At 45.2% G+C, this 26287-nt stretch overlaps 1 protein-coding gene across 1 annotated transcript in view; it reads right to left on the bottom strand.

Annotated features, from left to right (window-relative positions):
- Positions 1 to 10328, bottom strand: part of LOC124797908 (protein unzipped) — a 108429-nt gene extending 98101 nt beyond the window's left edge. Inside the window, exon 1 of the mRNA XM_047261029.1 lies at positions 10218 to 10328. Within this exon, the coding sequence (XP_047116985.1) occupies positions 10218 to 10231 (14 nt within the window). The 5' untranslated portion in view covers positions 10232 to 10328. The remainder of the gene's footprint in view (positions 1 to 10217) is intronic.
- Positions 10329 to 26287: the final 15959 nt, after the last annotated feature.

Raw genomic sequence — 26287 nt, 5'->3', positions numbered from 1 at the left:
GGCGCGGCTAGCTTTCTGCAGTCCCTCATTATCCGCCAAGGAACGACGTGATGCGGCGAAATCGAACTGCAGCAGGTAGGAAGGGGAAAAAAAAGGGCACTCGATCCGAGGCGGCTTTCGTAGCGGAACGGAACGGGACAGCACGGACGCCAGCACAGAGACCGTCGTACGTTTTTCGCGTTGCGGAAATCGACGTCGCTAACGGTACACAGGCAGGCGGTAGCGGTGGCGTCTGAGGAAGAACGGGATCCTCCCGCCGCTGACCGGCCACAGCTGCAGCTGCGCGCGTTGCAAAGGTTACCATCCCACTCTCGGCGCCAACACCATTGTCTCGTAAGGCTGGTTCACAACAGGCCACTACTGAAGTAGATGGCGAGCGGTTTAATAAACAAACGCGTGTGGGAACATCGTTTAGTCAAGCAGTTTATACACTACTGGCCATTAAAATTGCTACACCACGAAGATGACGTGCTACCGACAGGAAGAAGAGGCTGTGATATGCAAATGATTAGCTTCTCAGAGCATTCACGCACCGTTGGCACCGGTGGCGACACCTACAACGTGCTGACATGAGGAAAGTTTCCAACCGATTTCTTATACACAAACAGCAGTTGACAGGCGTTGCCTGGTGAAACATTGTTGTGATGCCTCGTGTAAGGAGGAGAAATGCGTACCATCACGTTTCTGACTTTGATAAAGGTCGGATTGTAGCCTATCGCGATTGCGGTTTATCGTATCGGGTCATTGCTGCTCGCGTTGGTAGAGATCCAATGACTGTTAGGAGAATATGGAATCGGTGGGTTCAGGAGGGCAATACGGAACGCCGTGCTGGATCCCAACGGCCTCGTATCACAAGTTCTTGGCTGTCCTTACTGCTTTGTGAGTTCATGACGCAAGAGAAAAAGTGGACTTATGTAAGTCTGTACCGTCAGCAGAATAACGCAACATGACTCAGCTAATTTCTCGTTCGCGAACATAAATGGCAAATGGTTCAAATGGCTCTGAGCACTATGGGCGTTAACTTCTGAGGTCATCAGTCCCCTAGAACTTAGAACTACTTAAACCTAACTAACCTAAGGACATCACACACATCCATGCCCGAAGCAGGATTCGAGGATTCGAACCTCCGACCGTAGCGGTCGCGTGGTTCCAGACTGTAGCGCGTAGAACCGCTCGGCCGCCGCGGCTGTGAAACTCCTCACTGTATGACCATCCTGGAATTAAGCTGACCTGTGTGGGAGTCATACCAAATAGCACTATCGCCAGCGTCGCCAAGATGCCGAAAAACCTGAACTGGCAGACGCTTTACGTTTTTGCCACAATTCCGTGAAAGTGTATTTCTTAATTAATTGGGATGGATATACCGGGTGATCAAAAAGTCAGTATAAATTTGAAAACTGAATAAATCACGGAATAATGTAGATAGAGAGGTACAGATTGACACACATGCTTGGAATGACATTGGGTTTTATTTGAACCCCAAAAAGATACAAAATTTCAAAAAATTTCCGACAGATGGCGCTTCAACTGATCAGAATAGCAATAATTAGCATAACAAAGTAAGACAAAGCAAAGATGATGTTCTTTACAGGAAATGCTCAATATGTCCACCATCATTCCTCAACAATAGGTGTAGTCGAGGAATTATGTTGTGAACAGAACTGTAAAGCATGTCCGGAGTTATGGTGAGGCATTGGCATCGGTTGTTGTCTTTCAGCATCCTTAGAGATGTCGGACGATTGCGATACACTTGCGACTTCAGGTAACCCAAAGCCAATAATCGCACGGACTGACGTCTGGGGACCTGGGAGGCCAAGCATGACGAAAGTGGCGGCTGAGCAAATGATCATCACCAAACGACGCGCGCAAGAGATCTTTCACGCGTCTAGAAATATGGGGTGTTTTTTTGGGTTCTAATAAAACCCCACGTCATTCGAAGCATGTGTGTCAATTTTTACATCTCTATCTACATTATTCCATGGTTTATTAAGTTTTAAAATTTATACTGACTTTTTGATCACCCGGTAAATAGCCCATCTCAACAGCGGAATGTCATATGCAACAATACTAAAGTAAGGACGGCACAACACCCAGCCCCGGAGCGGAGAAAATCTCTGACAGGATCGGGGATCGAAGCCGGGCCCTTTCGGTTAGCAATCCGCCGTCCTGACCACACGGCTACCGAGGCAGACAGTACTTAAAAGTTTAAATAGCCAGTGTTGAGTGAGAAATGCACTGGAGCAGTGTACGTATCGCAGTCTTAGGGACTGCGAAGACATAATTAGACCTATTAGCACACAGATGCGGTTAAGTAAGTGTTCTTCCCACGCTGCATAGTTGAATAGAATAGGAAGAAGCGCTGGTAAATGGGCCAGTGGGAGGCACCATCTACCGTGGACTTTACAGTGGTGTGCAGAGTATAGGTAGAGCAGTGATTGGCAGAATGTAGGTTTGATAGTCACGTATGTTAACAGTACTCAGTATATTTGGCTGCTTCGAGTAAAACGGGTTTGAGAAAGTCGTGTCGGCCAGTATAGGCGCCGGGCGGGTGTATGGCTCCCAGCTGCGGTCGTCCGCGCGGCGTGCGACACGGGCTTTAACTGCAGCGCCACCGCGGCGCGCGGCGCAGCACGGCTCGGCTGTGTTTTCCGGGCGCTTTAGCAGGTTGCCCGGCAACCGAACACCGCTGCGGCTTGGCCGGCCAAGCGGCGCCCGCCACCAGAACCTGAGCCCACGCCGGCCGCCGGCTCCCGTTTCACGGGCAGCGCAGCCGGTCTCGGCGCCAACCTGGCACACTCGCCTTTTGTAACACGGCAGCGCGCTCTCCTGGCGACACGTTTCCGCAAGCGCCGAGCGGATATCCCAGCCAGCCCACTGCCCAGGGAGTCGAGTTTCGATACCGCGGGCCGCACGTGGCGCGGCGCGTGGGCCGCTAGTCGCACTCGCGTGCCGTCTGACGATGGCTTGTCCCACCCAAGCTGATCACCAGGAATCACCACCCACGCCTACCGCTGTTTCAGTACACGACTTGCAGCAGTATGACATTTCCCCGAGTCTTACGACGCCAGACGCGGATCCGAGCTGGTAGGTTGAGGGCGGGGGTGGGAGGAGTTGAACCTCCACCCTCTCTCACCATCCAAAACACACAAATCGGTAAATGCGGTTATACTTTTACAGATACCAATTTCCAAAATTCACAACTAACTTTCGGAGAGTAAAGTAGCATGAAAAAGAAGCGTTTCAAAAATGGCAAAGAATTCTATAAATTATTAGCTTCATGTAAGACAGTATACGTTGAGAAGTTGCTTATGGTGCCCTCGTGAATGGGACTACGACCTGACCCGTAACATCGTGTCTTGATAAAGGCGCACTTTCCCAGCCTCACCGTAGCCGCACAGTGACTCACATAATTATTCAGACACTCGTTAATAACTAGCCTTTGCGACGCAAAGAAAACAGTGTACACGCAAACTAGTTGTTAATATTCCTATTCGACCGATTCAACGCCACGGTAAAATGTGTACGTTTAAGATACAGGGGAGAAGCAATGACCCTGGAACCTCCAAATGCCGGTAGCGTGCGTTAACAAAGTTATTCGGACGTACTCAGTTGGGCCGGCGTAGTGGCCGAGCGGTTCTAGGCGCTACAGTCTGGAACCGCGGGACCCCTACGGTCGCAGGTTCGAATCCTGCCTCGGGCATGGATGTGTGTGATGTCCTTAGGTTAGTTAGGTTTAAGTAGTTCTAAGTTCTAGGGGACTGACGACCTCATAAGTTAAGTGCCATAGTGCTCAGAGCCATTTGAACCACTCAGTTGTCCTGCAGAGGTCGTGTGTAGAGGAGCCGCGGACGGTGTGGACGTAACCATTCATCGAGGTAATGTGCTGTGTACTGCTGAGGTAATGACGGGCCGCAGAAGAAGAGAGAGCACATTCGGACAGAGGCAGCTACTAATTTTTCACCATAGTATAGGCAAAAGTTGTCGTAAAATTGCTGAAATGTTAGAAATGAAGAAAAGTACACTTTCCGATATAATGAGAACATTCCGGGAGGATGACAGGATTGACAATCCACCGCATACGAGATGTCAAAGAAAGTTTGCTATGTGAGGAGAGTGTTACATCATCGGACAAACGAAAAAGGACCGCAGGTTAAGTGCTACAAAACTCACCACTGAGATTCCCAAAGACATCGGAAAGGAAGGGCATCCCGAAACGATACGGAGGATACTCAGAAGAGATAACTTTAACGAGCGTATTGCAAGGAGGGAGCACTTCATAAGTAAAATAAATCAAAGAAATAGAATCCTGTTCGCCAAATAGCATGTTAGTGCCGACAATATGTGGTGGAATGACGTTACATTTGCTGACGAGAGTAAATTTAACATATTTCAGTCTGACGGGAGGATAACGGTTTGACAGTGACCTAATACTGAGAGTCAAGAGAAATATTTCAAAGCAATGTGAAGTATGGCGCTGGACATGTAATGGTGTGAGGGTGCAGGTCGGCGAATGGAATTGGTGAAGTGCTTTTTAATGAGCGTAAAATGGACCAATTCCAGTTCCTCAGAATACTGAGGGAGAATTTGCAAAAGAACGTCGAAAACACGAGGACTGAGGAACATTTTAAGTTTTATCAAGCTAACGAGCTGAAACGTACGGACAGTACGTGAGGATGTGATTATTGCTTAACTGTTGGAAGGTACTTCATCTGCCCCCTCAATCACAAGACTTGAATGTGATTGAGTATCTTTGGGGCAAACTTGATGACGAAATAAGGAAAACACCAATCGCATCTAGGGAACAGCTGGAAAACAGATTGCAAGAAGAGTGGCAGAAAATGTCTCCCGAGTAACACGGAAATTAGTGGAGAGCATTCCAAGTCGTGTCAGAGAACTAATTAAGATGAAAGTAATGCCTATCAGATACTGAACTTTTGGACCATAAGTAGAAAGAAAGGTGTCCGAATAATTCTGAGCAATATTGGTAGTGTTTTTGATTGTGTTTGTTAATTCTTATGCTTGTGTTTGCAGTGTTCTTTACAAGTTTGATGGACATTTAGTTTTCATGTTCCTTACAGGAATTTCTGTTTGGTTTATACCAGTGTTTTATTATTACAGAAATCACTTATAAGAAGGGAAATATAATACATCATGTCTGTCCGAATAATTATGTGAGTCGCTGTGTCAACAAAAAATCCGTCACGCTTCGGAAGTCTACAGGTGAAACATTCGAAAGACTGACATCCTATACGTAGGTGGAAACGACTGAAGCAAACATTCCCGTCATTTACACTCTCTCATAGTCGTCACAGTTTCAGCGCTAACTGAAACACTGATAATGGGGAGTGCACATTTCGATTTTATAGTGCGTGAATTTTAGGACGTTTGTCAGAGTTGTGAGAGTTTGTAACGGTTGTAGTTGCTAAATTAACTGTAAGACCCATATTGACCTGAAATTTTCGGACGAGTGCTTTTGAAATGCTATCAGGGCCGGTTTAAGGCCCAAGCGACGCAAGCCGCCACTTGGTGCTGACAAAGACGCCAGTGGCGCCACAGCTGCAGGGTTTTCTGTACAGGATGTGTCAGAGTTAGTAGCGGCCGCTAGGGGCGCCGAGCTGACAGAGGTCGTCACGGGCGCCCTAGTGCAAAAATTGGGTACAGTGCGTGTCAAAATTAGTAGCGAAAACTCACTCGGGTGAAGGTGTATGAGCGAAAAGGGGGGCTTCAAATGGTAAGTCACTTTATGGAAAAATGTTGCCGGCCGGGGTGGCCGAGCGGTTCTAGGCGCTTCAGTCCGGAACCGCGCGACTGTTACGGTCGCAGGTTCGAATCCTGCCTCGGGTATGGATGTGTGTGATGTCCTTAGGTTAATTAGTTTTAAGTAGTTCTAAGTTCTAGGGGACTGATGACCTCAGATGTTAAGTCCCATAGCGCTCAGAGCCATTTTTTTGAAAAACGTTCTCGATCCAGTCCTGAGTGCTATATGCACTACAGCAATTGCTTAGATGTTGTGCTACAGCGATGTACTAAGTACCACTGTAAACAAATTATTATAGGAGGGGAGGGAGGAGGAGAAAGTAACAAAGAGTGACTCTCACCCCAAAAATCGAAACCTGGATCCGCGCCTGTACCACACGGTAGTGTATAATTGCAATCTCTATGAAATTTGTCCAGTTGGTGCAAGCGATATATTTCGAAAAATACATTCTTATTCAAAACCATCGTGGCCACAGTGGATGAACTCATATAACAATTTACTGGTTTCAACCCTCTGTGAGTCGTCGTCATCAGAAACAGCACCTTGTAACAAAGGTACCACGTTGACCAGTCAAATAGCGCTAATCTTGGTCACTTCACATTATCTCAAGTTAAGGGACTAACATAGGCGCCATGTGATTGTGTTATTTTTGTAACAACATGCTGGGTCTGATGATGAGTCATAAAAGTCGAAACCAGTAAACTGGTGTCAGTCAATCAAAAGCGACCAAAACATTTCCAAATTAAAAAAGGAGCTGCAGGCACCCGTATTATGATCAATACACGTAACTCAGTTTCATCCATTGCCGACATTATTTGCCACTGTAAAGAAGTTACATAAATGACCTACGCCGACAGCGTCTGCATATATATATATATTCAGGAATCCACTTTTCAGTGGATGACGGAACGTAATTTGTTGCAATACTACCGACTTCCCGTTCTATTCCATTGACATATTGAACAACGGAAGAACTGTCGTCTCAATGTCTATGCTTGTGCCCTAATCTCTCTGATTCTCCCTACGCGAGATAAACTACGGTGGCAGCTTAATGGACACTCTTCTCTTCTTCGAATACACGTTCTTTAAATGTACTCGGTAGCGCTTCGTCAGAAGTAAGCCGATTTTCATTTAAGTTCTCCAGTCGTCTCTGTTGGACTTTCGTTTGGACTTTGCCGCCCTGTTATTCTAGCAGTGCGTCTCTGAATTCGAAGTCTGTTGTCATGTACAGTGGATAAGAGTTCCAGACACTACTTAATTACTCCCATTAGCCTTCAGTTCCGTTTCCTTTACAGATACGCTACACTTCTCCAGTGTCCTTCCACCAAACTCAAGTCTTGCACTTTCTTTTCCTTCCAGTGAATGCACTTCTTACTGCTATGTGACGGACTTGAAAAGTTCACCACTAATCTTTTAATGGAAAACAGTCGGTAATTTTTTTGTCACGGGCATTATCTTGCATCCACACTAATTTCAAGAAAGCCGTCAGTCATTACAGCAAGAGGGAAACTCTGTCCAAGACCTTCTGCATTTTCTTTCGATCGACCAACGACCATACTTTCCTGCTGACAACAGCGTCGTCAGAGACCAACCTGATATTGCTGTGACAACACACAGCGAAAAGTAGGCCGAAGAGCGGCCGGTTTGTTGTGTGGTGGAACTTCCCATATACAGTTCACCAATCTATATGGGCATAAGCGGAACACTTAGTGAACTAGCGGTATCAGTCAGTCTGTATCCGCTTTAGGATTAACTTCAGCCCTATGACAAAGGTAGCAAATATCTGATCTTTTACATCAAGGCGGTATATCAAATCACGTGTTTCATTTACCTCACGCAGCTCAATTCAGACATAAACTCGGAGACCGTATGAAAGATGGGGACCTTAATTACTGGGGGGGGGGGGGGGGGGAGGGGCTGGTATATGGAACAATTCAAAGACCTTTCACATCTGCGTCTCTACACCTTCCGTCACTACTGGGTGTGTGTCTGGACGAAAATGGTTTATCATTCTCCGTACAAGTGGCTGGCAGAGTAAATCGGTTCGCAGGTAAGTGGAAAGCAACGCCATGGGGCCTGCAATAGGACCACGCCTAATAAGGCACTTTCGTACTAGATGACCTTTTTACACTATCGTAAACCGTCAGTTCACAGCAAGGTCAGCAAAACGGAACACTTGCTCTGGGCGACAATCGAGCACAAAGGTTTTTGTGCTTGCTCACTGGGGGGGAATTATCAGAGAATTCGCTTGATGTCAATCAAGACCGTTTCCCACCATTCCTGATACCATACCGTGACGACTGTGGCACTTTATTCGGTGGCGAAATTTCAAGGCAGCTGCCTTTCTCGTGGCCACACTTAAATAACTGCTGAACGTACATTAGAGCATATCTGCCCTTAGCACTTTTTCCCTTTATTGAACTCAGTTTTAAATCGTATCAGCAGATTGCAGCAGATACGTTGTCGAGTAGTAGCGTGTGGTGTTGACAGGCATTGTTGCTGCGACAGAGATGATATCGGACTCAAAGGTCTGTGCTTTATGTCAGAACGTTTTGGCGTTCGTCTTTAGCGGCTCCAGCTGCGCTTGCAGTAGGTTTCATTTCGGCCTGCGTCACAAACGTCTGCCTCAAAGGAGAAACGCACACCAGATTTCAGACACATTGCAGTGCAAGCTGTTTCAGGCAGATGTCACCTGCAGCTGAAACTATCACGGGGTCGTTTAAAAGTACCGTAGTCCTTCGGGAACGTACAGTACTGCAGCTGGCGAAATTATAAGCATCGAAGACTTCCATCTCCACGTATTTCTAGAGGAGAAAATTAAATTTAAAAAAATGTGAGTGAAGAATAAACATTTCCACCCCGCCCACCACCATGACAGGTAAAACCGGTAACGTATTTAACACTAAAGACGACGCGGAGCCTCTCTGAAGACCGGTTGTTGTATTTTTCGATACCGGTTGTGTTGTTAATAGTCCACATACTAGGGAATGGTATAAGAATCAAAGTTATAAGATTGTTAACTTTCTCAGCTCTGGAATCAACGAAGTTCTCTTACAGAATTGTTATTACTCGCAGAATCGAAGCCACATCCATATATCGGTGTTTTATGTGAAAAGTGTCACGCTGCAACGTGGTTCGGATTCCACTTTAGACTACAGATCGCCCTATAACTGGTTAGATCACTCAGTTTTCACGGCACAACCTCCAGTAGGAAGTAATATTTCCTCCAAAAGTACTGTGGCTTTCAGACTTCGCACTGAGACCACCTGTACGTTATTTAAATGCTAGAATTTATAGCGGTAGGCGGAAAATTAACTTCAGATTACGCGATCAGAATTGTGGCTGTAGGAGTCTGCTCGGTCTATATATGTTAAGATATTTACACTGGTCGCTGAATTTCCGAGGGCGGGGTTACAACTTCGCAGCAGTGACAGTGTAAACTGCGAAAGGCGTCATCACGATATTATTTGGAACTTTTAGACCAAGACAGTTACATGCGCTATTCCGGTATAGTGCCTACGTCATTTATAAATGTTTTGGCCTGCAACATTCATCTCTGATGAATGCTGAAGAGATGCCGCTTACCATTCAACGACCGAAGTGATAAAAGAGTATACGCGCGAGAGCTGAGACACGTTTCAGCTGATCTACGGACTCGCTAAGCCCGGCACATTATTTAACATTTTGTGTTCGTAGTACTTTATTTACTTTATGACCAATGTAATAGTTTTAAAACGTCCTCACCTTGCGTCTCCGTTGTAAGGCGCCAGTGCAGAGGGTTGCTTCTGCCCCCCAAAAAATATGCGAGCTTTTGCAGTTTTAGTTTATAAATGAAACCAAACTCATTTATGCTAATTGAAAGCTTTTATACCAAAAACTGTTTAGGGAGCGGTACCAACAGCAGTTCTTTCTGTGAGAAAACAGTTATTTTTTTGACGAGTTGTTATTAACCTCACGTGCCGGCAGGGCGACAGGCTAACCTGTTTAAAATTTCCGTTACGGCGTCAGGTACGCATAGATAACGAGGCGCCCCTGTCTGCCAGTGCGCGGGCGACCGGCGTCGAAACCTGCAATTTCATTTACTGTGCGTTCTCCGTAACGCCAAACCAGAATGTCTCTTCGCGGACTAGCTTTCTAGAAGTAGTGACAGTAACGAAGTTTTTTCGGCACCTCTTGCTATTCATATGAAGTCTGTTCGTCAAAGTTTTATGAAGGTGTAGTTCGAAATCTATTTGTGTCTGAACAACAAGTATACTCTTTGCTCAGTCTTGTCGAAAAGGGTGGCAAGTGTCGGATTTCCTCATCAGTAAAGGGTAGAAAAATTTGCGCCGATCAATTAGTGCGGTGTCTACCTGGAATAACTGAAGTTTCGAAATACATTTGGTCCGCACCAGACGTATGTCTGCACGGAAAAGTCGGAGAGAGCGGCACGGCCATCGCCGGCGTACCGGCGACTTACCTTGCTATACCCATTGCTAGCGTAATCACAAAGCGCACTCCGTTTGACACTTCACTCCTACACAGACTGTACACTTGCTCGCTCTCCGCCCTCGACTGCTTTCTGCTGCGTCGAGCTTCCAACTGGAGAACCGGCCTCGGGCCGCGGCCCGCGGAGGACCCGCTCCGGCGCGGGACCGCCGCCGCAGCCCATTGGTCGCCGGCTCCGCCAATGGCAGCTGCCCGCTGGGTGACGTCACCTGGCCGGCTTGGCACCGCGTCAACGTTCGAATTCTGCATCGGCGAGAGGTCGTTTTGTTCGCAATGTTTGTTTAGCTACAGGCAGAAGGCCGTGTTCTCTTTATTAGTGTCAGTCAGTATATCTTTCAGCCGATGCTCCTACTGTTAGGTACACCTATATCTTTTTTATGATGTTATTTATTTACTTACGAGGACTCGGTAGAGCGTGCGAGCCAAAGCAACTTGCTCATGGGACGAGTCACCACATAGTTTACAGAACGCTGGTTAGAAAATTTGTGAACGAAAGAAACTAAAGAATTAATAAAACGCGAAAAAATCATGAGGGAGCAAACTAACGAATAACACAGACAGAAGTTCTCAACTACTGCGAAGATAACCTCTACAGAAGAGTCGTCAACAGATGTACAAGTAATTTTAGGTGTGCCCCACGGATGTTTACTCTGGACCTTGCTGACTGTTCTACACTATTTGATCAAAAGTATCCGGACACCCCCAAAAACATACGTTTTTAATATTAGGTGCATTGTGCTGCAACCTACTGCCAGGTACTCCAAAACTATGACGTCAGTAGTCACCGTGAGAGAGCTGAATCGGGCGCTCTGCAGAACTCACGCACTTCGAACGTGGTCAGGTGATTTGGTTTCACTTGTCTCATAATGTCTGTACACGAGTTTCCACACCCCTAAACAACCCTGGGTCCACTGTTTCTGATGTGATAGTGAAGTGGAAATGCGAAGGGACACATACAGCACTAAAGTGTACAGGCCGACCTCGTCTGTTGACTGAAGGAGACCGCAGACAATTGAAGAAGATCGTAATGTTTAATAGGCAGACATCTATCCAGACCGCCACACACAATTACAAACTGCATCAGGATCCACTGCAAGTACTATGACAGTTAGGCGGGAGGTGAGAAAACTTGGATTTCACGGTCGAGCGGTTGCTCGTAAGCCACACATCACGCCGGTTAATGGCAAACGACGCCTCACTTTGTGTAAAGAGCGTGTACATTGGACGATTGAACAGCGGAAAAAAACATTGTGTGGAGTGACGAATCACGGTACACAATGTGGCGATCCGATGGCAGGGTTTCGGTAAGGCGAACGCACGGTGAACGTCATCTGTCAGCGTGTGTAGTGCCAACAGTAAAATTCGGAGGCAGTGGTTTAATGGTGTGGTCGTGTTTTTCGTGGAGGGGGCTTGCACCCCTTGTTGTTTTGCGTGGCACTATCGCAGCATAGGCCTACACTGGTGTTTTAAGAACCTTCTTGCTTCCTACTATTGAACAACAATTTGGGGATGGCGATTGCATCTTTCAATAGTATCGAGCAACTGTTAATAATGCACGGCCTGTGGCGGTTACACGACAATAACACCCCAGTAATGGACTGACCTGCACAGAGTCCTGACCTGAATCCTATAGAACACCTTTGGGATGTTTTGGAACGCCGGCTTCGTGCCAGGTCTCGCCGACCGACATCGATACCTCTCCACAGTGCAGCACTCCGTGAAGAATGGGCTACCATTTCCCAAGGAACCTTCCAGCACCTGATTGAACGTATGCCTTCGAGAGTGGAAGCTGTCCCCAAGGTGGGGCAACACCATACTGAATTCCAGCATTACCGACGGAGGGAGCCACAAACTTCTAAGTCATTTTCAGCTAGGTGTCCGCATACTTTTGATAACATAGTGTATATTAATTACCTTGCAGACAATATTAATAACGAAATCAGGCTGTTTACAGATGTTGCAGTTATATATAATGACGTACTGTCAGAAACAAGTTGCACAAATATTTAGTCAGATCGTGATAGGATTTCCGAGTGGTGCAGAGATTGGCAACTTGCTTTAAATGTTGAGAAATGTAAAATTGTGCACTTCACAAAACGATAAAATCGTAGTATCCCAATGATTATACTACCAATGAGTCCCAGTTAGAATTGGTCAACCCATGCATATATCTGAGTGTAACGATACGAAATGCGACGATCACATAGAGTCGTACATTATGCAGGTGGCAAACTGCGGTTCATTGGTAGAGTACTAGGGAAATGCAATCAGTCTACAAAGAAGATTGTGTACGAAACATCGTGTGACCCATCGTAAAATGTTATTGAAGTGTATTGGACCCGTAGCCAATTTGAGTAACGAGGGTATGATAAACTACATAAGAAAGAACAGCAAGAATGGTCACAGGTTTGTTTAAACCTTGAGAGAGCGTCACGAAGCTGCTGGAAGAACTGAAATGAGAGACACTTGAAGATAAACGCAAACTATTCCTGGAAAATCTACTTTTAAAATTTTGACAACGTGTTTTAAATGGCGAATCTAGGAATATACTACAAACCGCTACTATCACTCCAACAGGGATCGAAAAACAATATTCGTCTAATTACAGCGCGTTGAGTCAGTTTTAATGATTTTTCCCGCGTTCCATACGCGAATAGGATGGGAAGGAGCTGTAATAACTGGTACTGTGGGAAGTACCTTCTGCTTTGCTATTCATAGTGGTTCATAGAGTATAGATGTACATGTATTGAACAGGAGAGTGCCACAAAGAAACCTCTGAACTTAAATTCGAAGGGTCGTGATCTATGACTCAATTATTTTCACTTTTAATAGAACTCTATTTACTATTAAAACTGCCGAATACGGCACACTTTTCAGTACTTGCCTAAGGAATTTTCATCCAAGTGCAATTGGTTTTACCGCCTCTTGTTCACTGAATTGATGTTACAGTTTCTTCACATTGAGTCAATATTGTCAACAGCATATCCCATAATGCGATATATGAACAGGGTTGGCAGAGATAAAGTTTCGAGACACTTGAACAGTGGTCTACACAAAGTTCACGAGCTGACACCGCATATCTGCTGGCAAAGCTTTTCTGGGCAAAGAATATTCTTGTCGAGCCCACAGAGTTGGCCCAGAATATGGTACCATAGGAAATAATAGAGTGAAAATAAGCGACGTAAACAAGTCTTCGCATTTCAGTGTTAGAGATACTGAAAATTATTCTCATAGAGAAAATAGCAGCATTTAATTTCCTGCAAAATCTGTCCTCAGTCCCAGTAATTTAAAGTGATCGGCTTCACTGACTGTTCGACGACCTGGAAGTAATAATATTTCGCATTTACGAAAGCTTAGTGTCAGGGTCTGCGTCGTGCATTGCTCTCTCTCTCTCTCTCTCTCTCTCTCTCTCTCTCTCTCTCTCTCTCTCTCTCTCCCCCTCTCCCCCCCTCCCCCCTCCCCCCCCTCGCTCCCTCCCTCCCTTCCTTCCTCCCTCCATCCCTTCCTCCCTCCCTCCATCCCTTCCTCCCTCCCTCCATCCCTTCCTCCCTCCCTCCATCCCTTCCTCCCTCCCTCCATCCCTCTCTCTCTCTCTTGGGTCAACTGCTAAGAAAGGTTTAGTCGCAGATGATTGGTATGTATGATTCACACAAATTTTTGTTTTGTGTTTATGGTATTTGGAACTTCACGAAAGTTGTAGTAAGAAGACTAATTTGGACAGCTTGAAAATGAACTGAATTCGAAGTGTACACCCTAATAACAAAACATTTCCAATAAATGAAATTCAGTGCAAAACGTTCTGTGGAGTTTGCTACAGGATATCTGCAGTTAAATACAACTGAGCAACTTTATCTTGTTTCTCAAAATTACGTTAGCTAGTTTAATAACACTTTCTAAAAAGGTAAGCTACGAGGCCTTCCTGCCTAATATCGTGTAGGGCTCCCGCAAGCACGAAAAAGTGCTGCAACACGATGTGGTATGGACTCGACTAATGTCTGAAATAGTGCTGGAGGGAACTGGCACGATGAATCCTTCAGAGCTGTCCACAAATCCGTAAAAGTACAAGGGGATGGAGATCTCTTCTGAACAGCACGTTGCAAGGCATCACAGATGTGCTCAGTAATGTTCATGTCTGGGGAGTCTGGTGGCCAGCGAAAGTGTTTAAACTCAAGAGAGTGTTGCTGGAGCCACTCTGACGTGTGGGGTGTCGCACTGTCCTGCTGGCATTGCCCAAATCCGTCGGAATGCACAATGTACATGAATGGATGTAGGTTATTAGACAGGAAGCTTACGTAGGTGTCACCTGTCAGAGTCGCCTCTAGACGTATTCAGGGATCCCATATCCAATTGCACACGCCCCACACCATTACCGATCCTCTACGAGCTTGAACAGTCCCCTCCTGACATGCAAGGTCCATGGATAGAGGAGGTTGTCACCATACCCTCACACGTCCATGCGCGCGATACAGTTTGAATCGAGACTCGTCCGACCAGGCAGCATGTTTTCAGTCATCAACAGTCCAATTTCGGTGTTGAGGCCCAGGCGAGGCGTAAAGCTTTGTGTCGTTCAGTCATCAAGGGTACACGAGTGGGCCTTTGGTTCCGAAAGCCCATATCGATGATGTTTCGCGGAATAGTTCGCACGCTGACACTTGTTGATGGCCATGTACCGAAATCTGCAGTAGTTTGCGAAATGGTTGCACTTATGTCACGTTGAACGATTCTCTTCAGTCGTCGTTGGTCACGTTCTTGCAGGATATTTTTCCGGTCACAGAGATGTTGGAGATTTGACGTTTTATCATATTCCTGATAATCACGGTCCACTCGTGAATTGGTCGTACGGGAAAATCCCTACTTCATCGCTACCTCAGGGATGCTGTGTCCCATTTTTCGTGCGTCGACTATAACACCACATTCAAACTCACTAAAATCGTGATAACGTGCCATTGTAGCAGCAGTAACCGATGTAACAACTGTGCCAGACACTTGTCTTATATAGGCGATGCCGCCCGCCGCGCCGTATTCTTTCTGTTTCCACATCTCTGTATTTGAATACGCATGCCTATACCAGTGTCCTTCGCGCTTCAGTGTAGATACGGCGTCGCGGCTCTTTTTAGCCAATACGAGGCAAGCTGGTAATGGGGCCGAGGGATTTAGCAGTTGAGAACAATTGGGAGCGCTTTACCAGTTCCGACATTTATCTGACAACCTAGGAAAACCGCTCTTAAAAGTTAGCTGGAACCCGAGGATTCGAAGTATTTTAAATATTTCTGGGACATTGTTCTCCATTGTTCCGGATAAAAATTGTTTATATGTTTAGGGTATGTGTGTGCGTGTCACTGTAGATGTGATGATGATATATCTTCGTCTACTATTGTTATCAAGTAAAAGACCCACGCAATCACAACTGTGAGAACTGCTGTTATATTAAAATTGAGTAGTGAAAGAATATTTTTCTGAGTTCAAACTGTCTTGGACCATTATGACAACTCGGTTCTGCATTTCAATGCCTTTGTTTGTTTGCTTTTGATATACTGTGGTTGTATTAGTTTTGTTTAACCGACGACAAGATCAACGACGTTACCTTCTAGGGTAAACGCCTTCGTCGCTGTACTGCTATCTGCATATAATGATCTCTAATTGTCGATGTGCTGTCAAACAGTGTTATTCGGCTTCTTTAATTCGAATAGCCGATAAATGCCAGTTGTTTTTCCAAGTTATCTGCATTACTCCAACTTCCCCGAACAATTTTGCTGAACTGAAAAATACTCTAACAGAATCATAGTTCGGAGTACGAATGGGAATTTTTCTGTACAAAATAAAAAGACAGACGCATTGACGTTGCTGGTACGCGCACAGACACTGAAATTTTATAAACTGGGTCTGAGAATTTATGTCACAAAAGACACCTAACTTATGAAATCACGCCCTCATAATAGCTTTACAACAGTTGGTGCTCACATCGCTTCAACCAAAGTAATTATTTTCATTCGATGCACAACATTTGAATTTTTTAACTCATCACTGACTTTTTTACCACAAGGTCACATGGTTTCAAACTCCTCTAAAAAGCATAAGACGTCAATCGCGCTGCTGAATTCTTTCCAACACATGTCTCCCAGTCTCTCATTGTCTCTCAGAATGTTAGCTGTCTCTGTCTCGTTTACGGATTAATCTCGGATATTACATATAACGAATTAATCTCCTTGGGCGTGACTGATTAACATCTTTATACAGCATGCAAACTTATAAGTATAACCAAAATAAATATTAATAAAATGAGAAATCACATGGATTCCGTTAAAGCTTCACAACACGTATCTAATTCAGAGACAGCCCTTACGAAAGTGCAGTAGAGGTGCTCCAGGAACTTAAATGGGAGCTTTTTTTTTTTTTTAAAAAAAAAAAAAAATAAAAGCGACGTATTCCTGGCGGAACCCAGCTGGGTAAACAAGTGTTCGAGACAGACAGTGCGACCATTTATTTCCATTGTATGCCGTCCATCCAAAAAATTTCGAGTGTTTATTGCTAGGGACATCAGTACAGTTAACTACGGTGGCAGTTTGAACTAACAACTGTAAACGATAGATATGCATTAGACCAGTGAGTTACGAGCAGGGAGTTCTAAGTAGTGAACTTGCAGCTGTAGTGTGCCTCTGGCGTGGTGTGACAAATTGCGATGGAGTAATATGTGTATATCAAGTGTTCAAGACATTTTGCAGGATGTTTTGAGGAAGAGAAAAGTGTGTGCAAATTTCGCCCCCCACACCTTATCTCTCGAACACAAACAAAGCGTGGACACCTGCCGCGACCTGATCGAAATGGCAAAAGCGAACCGTTCTTTTCTGGGAAAAAATTATCGTAGGTGGCGAGTCTTGGGTTATCAATATGAACCTAACACAGAACAACACAGTGCGGAAATTCACATGAAGGGTCACCAACATAATCTATATTCAAGCCAGTATGACTCGCAGGTAACAGTATCCCAAAGAAGGACTAGTTTGACAGTTTCAGATGGTTGTGTAAGTGGGGGAGACTATGTAGAAAACCTGAAGCATTAAAACGACCATCTGGACGTGTCTCTATTTTTTATTAATTCAGTCTCGAAAGCTTTTGTTCTGACTGGATGTTTCCCGCGTAGGGCCACGAGAATAAGATGGAGATCAGGGCACTTACGGAGGGATTATTACGTCACTCAAAACGGTTATGGAACAGGACGTATAATCTGTAGAATTTATGCGCTGTGCCTCCTGCCATGCGCTGTAAAGTGGTTTGCGGAGTATGTAAGTCGGCATAGATGTATAAGTGGATACAAACATGAAAGCCATCTGCACTCCCAACCGCTTGCTGGCGGTGCACTGTTCTATATCTCCTAGTTTGGACTTTTTCGGGATGTTCTCTTTGATTACTGAATCTATTACAATTTTGTTTGTTTGTTTGTGTGTGTGTGTGTGTGTGTGTGTGTGTGTGTGTCAGACTGAGATTTATTGGAAGAATCTGTTGTGGGTTGGCAAGAGAGCCAACACCGTTACTAGAGGAAGCCGAAAGGCGCGCGTTTTGGCTCACGCAGGCTGGCGTGAGGTCTGGAACAGGACAAGGAAATTAGAATTTAGAAAAAACGGACGTAGCTGGTGGAATACTTAACTTTAATCCATTAATGATGAGCGTCGCTCTTGACTGTACATTATTCATAATATCAATAGTAACTGGTAATGGCGCCTTGCTAGGTCGTAGCAAATGACGTAGCTGTAGGCTATGCTAACTATCGTCTCGGCATTGAGAGCGTATTTTGTCAGTGAACCATCGCTAGCAAAGTCGGTTGTCCAACTGGGGCGAGTGCTAGGAAGTCTCTCTAGACCTGCCGTGTGGCGGCGCTCGGTCTGCAATCACTGATAGTGGCGACACGCGGGTCCGACGCATACTAACGGACCGCGGCCGATTTAAAGGCTACCACCTAGCAAGTGTGGTGTCTGGCGGTGACACCACAGAATCCGTGGAAAATGTAATTTGTCATCAAAGGAAGCATCCTACGAAATACTCGTTCGACCTATACCTGAATATTGCTCGTCAGTATGGAATCCGTACCAGACAGGATTGATAGGGCAATAGAGAAGATCCAAAGAAGAACAGCACGTTTCTTTACAGCTTCGTTTAGTAAACACGAAAGCGTCACGAAGATGATCAGCCAACTCCAGCGGCAGACACTACAAGACAGGCTTTCTGCATCACGGTGTGGTTTTTAGCTCAAGTTCCGAGAGCGTACGTTCCTAGAAGAGTCAAACAATGTATTACTTCCTCCTACGCATATCTTCCGAAAAGTCAATGAATGTAAATCTGCGGAGATAGGAGCCCACACAGGCTTGCCGGCAATCCTTCTTTCCGAGAACCATTCGCGACTGGAACGGGAAAGTGGGGAACCGACTGCGGTACACGAAATTCCCTCCGCCACACATCACAAGGTGACTGGTGGAGTAAAAGTGCAGATACAAATGTTTGATAACAAGTCTAGTTTCCGCTCACGGTGTTAACTGGCATACTGGTCGTGACACCCATTCAGCCACTCCCCCCCCCCCCCCCCCATCCCCCCATCCCAACGAAAAAAAGAAACTTTTACTTACATTTCTAGTATTTTATTCTTTTCCATTCAACTTTCGGAGTCTCGAAAATAGTAAGGACTCTAAAATATTACGTGCTATATATATCGCAGAATACAATGCAGATGATTGCGTGAGGGCCACCTCACCTGGGGGAGTGTGCAGATGACCGCCTACACGTAACATCCCAGAGGCCAGTTAAAGGCGAATACCCACAGGCTTCACCTTACCTGCTGCCAGTAACAAACCCAATACGTTGCTTTGGTCCACAGGTGGAACCTGTAAGCCACAGTAAGCTGTGTACGACAGGACGGAAGGGGAAAGACTCTAGCCTAACAAAAAATAGCAGTAAGATTTTTTATGCAACTATTTTCAGTTGTTGATCGTCTGTTGACGTTATTCTGACCATCGGTTTCGGCTTTACTCAAATTCAGATCCGTTATGGCACTATATAATTAACAACTGCAGTACAACAAACATAAAAGACAACTCACATTTGTATAGCCTCCATGTGTAATGCAAGTACGGTGTGCAAATATACCAGTTCGATACTAAATGTATCCTATCGTCAAGGTTCACTGTACGGCATGTACACGTCACAATTTAGAAGTGGAAATGGATGGCATTGCCTTCATTGTACACTGAAGAGCCAAAGAAACTGGTACACCTGCCTAATATCATACAGGGCCCCCGCGAGCGCACAGAAGTGCTGCGGCACAGCAAGGCATGGACTCGACTAATGTCTGAAGTAGTGCTAGAGGCAACTGACACCATTAATCCTGCAGGGCAGCCCATAAATAAGTTAGAGTGCGAGCGGGTGGAGATCTCTTCTGAACAGCACGTTACAAGGCATCCCAGATATGCTCAATAATGTTCATGTCTGGGTAGTTTGTTGGCCAGCGGAAGTGTTTAAATTCAGAAGAGAGTTCATGAAGCCACTCTGTAACAATTCTGAACGTCTGGGGTATCACATTGTCCTGCTGGAATTGTCCAAGTCCGTCGGAATGCGTAATGGACATGATTGGACGCAGGTGATACTACAGGATGCTTAAGTACGTATCATCTGTCAGAGTCATATTTATACGTATCAGGAGTCCCATATCATTCCGGCTGCACACATCCCACTGCATTTCAGAGCCTTCACCAGCTTGAACAACCCCCTGCTGACATGGAGGGTCCATGGATTCATGAGGTTGTCTCCATGCCCGTACACGTCCATCCGCTCGATACAATGTGAAACGAGACTCTTTCGACCAGACAACATGTTTCCAGTCATCAACACTCCAGTGTCGGTGCTGACGGGCCCAGCCGATGCCTAAAGCTTTATGTCGTGAGGTCATCAACGGTACGCGAGTGAGCCTTCGGCTCGGAAAGCCCATATCGCTGATTTTTCTTTGAATGGTTCGCGCACTGACACTTGTAGATAGCTCAGCACTGAAATCTCCAGCAATTTGCGGAAGAGTTGCACTTCACGTTGAACGATTCTCTTCAGCCGTCGTTGGTCCCGTTGTTGCAGGATCTTTTTCCGGCCACAGCGATGTCGGAGATATGATGTTTTACCGGATTCCTGATATTTACGGTACACTCGTCAAATGGTCTTAGAGGAAAATCCCCACTTCATCGCTACCTCAGGGATGCTGAGTCCCATCGCTCGTGCGCCGACTATAACACCATGTTCAAACTTATTAAATCTTGATAACCTGCCATTGTAGCAGCAGTAATGTATCTAACGACTGCGCCAGACACTTGTAACCGGTAGAACAATTGCGCCAGACACTTGTTGTCTTACATAAGCTTGCCGACCGCAGCGCCGTATTCTGCCTGTTTACATATCTCTATCTGAATACGCATGCCTATACCAGTTTCTTTCGTGCTTCAGTGTATATTCATAAATATGCAAATAGCTGGCATGCTTCATAAGATCTAGTATACTGAGTAATGCATTTTTCTTAGAATAAGCATTTATCTAAAAAACACATGAATTTGCATAAAAATTTTAACTGAATATTCGTTTAGGTTTTACAAGTACGTATAAACATTACAAAAATGAAAGTATAAAATAGTGGCATGTGTGCATAGTAACTCTGTTTTAATAAAATAAAAGGAATACTAGCTAATCGGAGCTTTATGGCCTAAAAATTAATTTAAGCATTTACAATTACAATAAATTTCTGTTTTTTACATATTTTTAGCTATTTAGTTTTGTTCTCTTCGTTTATGCTATAAGGCAAGAGCCGTCTTGCTTGGGCAGTTTGTTTCCTTCAGACGTCGATCATTGTAGTTTTCTATACTCTTTGTACAGCGTGTTGTAGCTGGGATTCACAGTCATAAAATTTTTTTTGAAGGACATCATCTTCACGCCAGTGTCTGTTATAAGTTTTTATTACACTATTGCAATCTCGGCTTTAGGCCACTATCAAGTGCTGATATTATGACTTTAAGCCATGTCAACGTAATGTATGTGTGAGTAGTGATCAGTTAACGAACATGTGCACTTACAGATTATGTTGTTTTACGATGTTTGAATATGTGTGCTCGCTCTGTCTAAGAACGCCACGAATGTGTTTAACAGTACTGACAACGACATACAAATGTGTCAGCTTACATTACGTTGACATGGCTTAAAGCCATAATATCAGCACTTGATAACTGCCTAAGGCCGAAATTGCAATAGTGTAATAAAAAACCTATAACGATCACTGGCGTGAAGATGATATCCTTCAAAAAATCTTTGTAAAACATTTGTTAATTGCAAATATTGGCTGAAACAGACCCGAAGACAGGTAATGTCGAAACCGGAAATTTGCAGTGATGGCTGTATACTTCAATTTTATATTCGTTTTTCGTAAATTACGATGTCAAAATTGTAAAACTTTGTTGCTTCCATAGTTCTTGAATCAGCTGCATAACACATACAAATTTCAGTTTTTGGAATAAATGATTTTCCAATTATGTATTTCTCTGTACTGCAGTTTCTTGGAAATTATGTTAAACCAGTGTATTAACCAATACAATAAACAAATTATTATTACTATATTAAAACGTTTAGATATTTTATTATTATTAAAATCGTAGTCGCTAGGACGGATCGTGCATCCGCTCATATGCTATCCGTCTATATATCGGTCTGTGATCCACTCAGTGTCAGCGATATCGACTTATATATCCATCCGCAGCATTATATCGCTTGTAGCTAATGGGAATGACGAGTTTGGGGCCGGCAGCGGTTACAGTACTAATAAATGCTTCTCATCTAGATGGTTCCTCCCGATAGACAAATTTACTGTCGAACAGTTTTAAGTTTTTCAGTGTTTATTCTGGCAAATACATGAGTTATATCAGTCTAAACTGGAGAGCAAATACCGTCTGGAACTGTTTCGGAGCTTCCTCGTGATTTGCTCAGAATGCTTTATTGTATTTACCTCGACAACGGGTACAGTAGTCCAAATTTGTTGACGAACTAATGAGTAATAACACCAAAATGTCCACCGAATATAGTAAAACAGAAAGGAGTTCCTTGACTTAATGAAAAACTGAAAAATGGCAAATATGTAAGGGCCTACGGAAACAAAATGCTGATAAAATGGAAGGAAAACGAGAGACCTTGTGACAGTCAGCACTTTGAATCACGACACTTTGCAAGAAGTAAATTAAAATAATAGCATCACGCAGTAGTCAAACGTTGCCGTGGATTACCCCAAGAATATGGGAAGCATAGATACGAGCGATTCCTTGTTGCGAAGCCACTAAATCGACAGGAGCAGACAGCAAAAGTATCGTCATGCCTCAATGTATGTGTTCTGTACAATACACGCGTCGGCGAGAAAAGCAAGTTGGAATTTACGAGTAGTCTTGGGGAACAGTTGATCGTTTACTCTCCACAACCTAGATCACTAATTGGATGACCACCTTAAACAATTGGAGTGAGTCGTTATATACCTAGGCGTTTTCCAGAATTTTTGTGAAGCACAACAAAGAAAAGAGCAACAAAGATGTGATCAGTATGCACGAGAACAGGCGTTCGCAAAGAGGCACATTACTGGTGTGCCGAATGTGAAGTTACTCTCTGTGCAAAACCATATTTTAAAATAAACACATTAAAAAAAGGTATTGCATCACCCTGGTTCCCAGAACTCCTGAAGATAGAGGTTGACTGTGGATATTGTCCCACAGACGCAGCCCCTTTGACTGTTCAGAGATGTCACTAAGCCGGCCGCGGTGGTCTAGCGGTTCTAGGCGCTCAGTCCGGAACTGCGCGAGTGCTACGGTCGCAGGTTCGAATCGTGCCTTGGGCATGGATGTGTGTGATGTCCTTAGGTTAGTTAGGTTTAAGTAGTTATAAGTTTTAGGGGACTGATGACCACAGATGTTAAGTCCCATAGAACTCAGAGCCATTTGAACCCTGCCCGCATCTCGTGGTCGTGCGGTAGCGTTCTCGCTTCCCACGCCCGGGTTCCCGGGTTCGATTCCCGGCGGGGTCAGGGATTTTCTCTGCCTCGTGATGGCTGGGTGTTGTGTGCTGTCCTTAGGTTAGTTAGGTTTCAGTAGTTCTAAGTTCTAGGGGACTGATGACCATAGATGTTAAGTCCCATAGTGCTCAGAGCCATTCCTCCATTTGAACCATTTGATGTCACTAAAGTAGGCCAAAGATGTAAACAACCATGCATGAGCAGCGCCTGTTAGACGGAGGGCGTGACACAGCCAATCAGTCCCAGTCTTTCCACCAGAAAGGAGGTAGATGGCTCGTGTTGTCTGTAGTTCAACCATGCCTAGACGGTCAATACCGCGGATCGATCGCGTCCGCATTGTTACTTTGTGCCAGGAAGGACTCTCAACAAGGGAAGTGTCCAGGCGTCTCGGAGTGAACAAAAGCGATGTTTGTAGGACATGGAGGAGATACAGAGAGAGACAGGAACTGTCGATGACATGCCTCGCTCAGGCCGACAAACGGCTACTACTGCAGTGGATGACCGCTACCTACGGATTATGGCTCGGAGGAAACCTGACAGCAACGCCACCATGTTCAATAATGCTTTTCCTGCAGCCTCAGGGCCGCGCAGGATTAGCCGAGCGGTCTAGGGCGCTGCAGTCATGGACTGTGCGGCTGGTCCCGGCAGAGGTTCGAGTCCTCCCTCGGGCATAGGTGTGCGTATTTGTCCTTAGGATGATTTAGGTTAAGTAGTTTGTAAGCTTAGGGACTGATGACCTTAGCAGTTAAGTCCCATAAGATTTCACATACATTTGAACATTTTTTTGCAGCCTCAGGACGTCGTGTTACGACTCAGACTGTGCGCGATAGGCTGCATGATGCGCAAGTTCGCTCCCGACGTCCATGGCGAGGTCCATCTTTGCAACAACGACACCATGCAGCCCGGTACAGATGGGTCCAACAACATACCGAATGGACCACCCAGGATGGACATCACGTTCTCTTCACCTATGAATGTCGCATATGCCTTCAACCAGACAATCGTCGGAGACGTGTTTGGAGGCAACTCGGTCAGGCTGAACGCCTTAGACACATTGTCCAGCAAGTGCAGCAAGGTGGAAGTTCCCTGCTGTTTTGGGGTGGCATTATGGGCGAAAATTCGCGCCCCCATCGAGCACTTCTTGTTAATGACTTCCTCCAGGATAACGAAATTGCTCGACTACAGTGGTCAGTATGTTCTCCAGACATGAACCCGATCAAATATGCGTGCGATAGATTGAAAAGGGCTCTTTATGGACGACGTGACTTGGACAGTCTGGACCAACAGTGCCTTGATGAACTTGTGGATGGTATGCCACAACGAATACAGGCATGCGTCAATGCAAGAGGACGTGCCACTGGGTATTAGAGATACTGGTGACTACAGCAATCTGAACCACCACCTCTGAAGATCTCCTGTGTGGTGGTACAACATGCAGTGTGTGGTTTTCATGAGCAATGAAAAGAGCGGAAATGATTTTTATGTTGGTCTCTAGTCCAATTTTCTGTACAGGTTCCGGAACTCTCGGAACCGAGGTGATGCATACGTTTTTTGATGTGTGTATTTCACACAGAAAGACGTATAATTATTTGAAAATAGAATTTAATTCTCTTTTTTAACACGTTCAATTCGATCCTAATCCAGCCTAGTTTCGGTCCTTGATCTCAAATCAAAAAAGAACTGCTTTAATGAGTGAGCAATGCACGTGAGGCGACTGCACTAGCCAGCGCCAGGAGGAATTACCCACTGCGGCAGAGGAGCGCGCACGAAAAATACCCCTCTAAGGAGTACGCTTGTTTTAATGTCTGAGGGGCTAGCTTAAGGGTGGCGAACGTCACTACGCCGAACAGGCAGTATCCCATTAATTCTGAATAGGAATTAGAAATCGCACGAACCAGTACTTACAAGAAAGTAAAACTGGAGGTAGGAGGATGGTGATAAACGACACTGCCCTCTTTTGAAGCAAAAACTAATCGTTCTGCACCGCAGCGCTGATTGGCTGCAAAGTCTCAATGCTTAAACACTTTCAGCAGTGGATAGAAACTCGTGGAATCTGGGAATTGGTCGGCGAATCGAGGACCCTCGGGGATGGAGTTGGTGTTGGAATTTGGTCACCTGTAGTGATTGGCGATGTTATTACTTCACGAAATAAATGTTACAAGAATTGGCAAGTCTATTCTCGTGCGCAGACGTGGAGTTCTGATGCTTCTTTTCTTGTGTGTGTGTGTGTGTGTGTGTGTGTGTGTGTGTGTGTGTGTGTGTGTGTGTGGACGAATTTTACGGCGCTGGTGCTGGTGCACGTAATCGATGATCAGAGATCTTGAGATCACAGTTATTAGCTAGCCGGGGTCCATCGTTCTCGTGATATCATTTGAGGAGCTGCTTGACCAAATAATAGCGGCGCCATAGCATGAAAATTTGACAACGACCGGGCGACCGGTGTGTTGACCCCAGCTCCCCCCCCCTCCCCTCCCATTCGCCGTAACCATGCCGGCACGGTATCTCAGCGTATTCGGCCAGAGAGGTGGTTGGCCTCAGTAATAAAAAAACTGAGTGGAAGAATCAACAAAACGAACTTCAACGGATGTCATGTGACGTCCGCAACGACCAAACACAACGATCAACAACGAACAAAATGCAAAAAAAAAAAAAAAAAAACCATATCCGCATCCGATTACGCCAGTTGGTTGAGGATGACATGGCGCTCGGTCGGTGCCGTATAGCCTTTCAAAACATGTTCGAACGGAGAGGAGAAGATGCTGCCGGGAGAAATGAACTTGGCGATGATAAATGAAAGACCATTAACTACATTTGTTCTGTTACTCATGTAACCTTGAGCTGTTACACGCTTTTTTCCGCTTGTGGACTCTTCTGGAAAATTGCGAGGAACGTAGTCGGACGTTGGAATCTTTCTGAGGGCAGTGTGGTTGTCATATCTTACATCGTAGGTGGGTTGCTGAAAACTATTTGAAAGAAGT

This window comes from Schistocerca piceifrons, chromosome 5 (assembly GCF_021461385.2).
Source record: "Schistocerca piceifrons isolate TAMUIC-IGC-003096 chromosome 5, iqSchPice1.1, whole genome shotgun sequence".
Classification (NCBI taxonomy): Eukaryota; Metazoa; Arthropoda; class Insecta; order Orthoptera; family Acrididae; genus Schistocerca; species Schistocerca piceifrons.
This window is presented reverse-complemented; position numbering and strand designations above follow the sequence as displayed.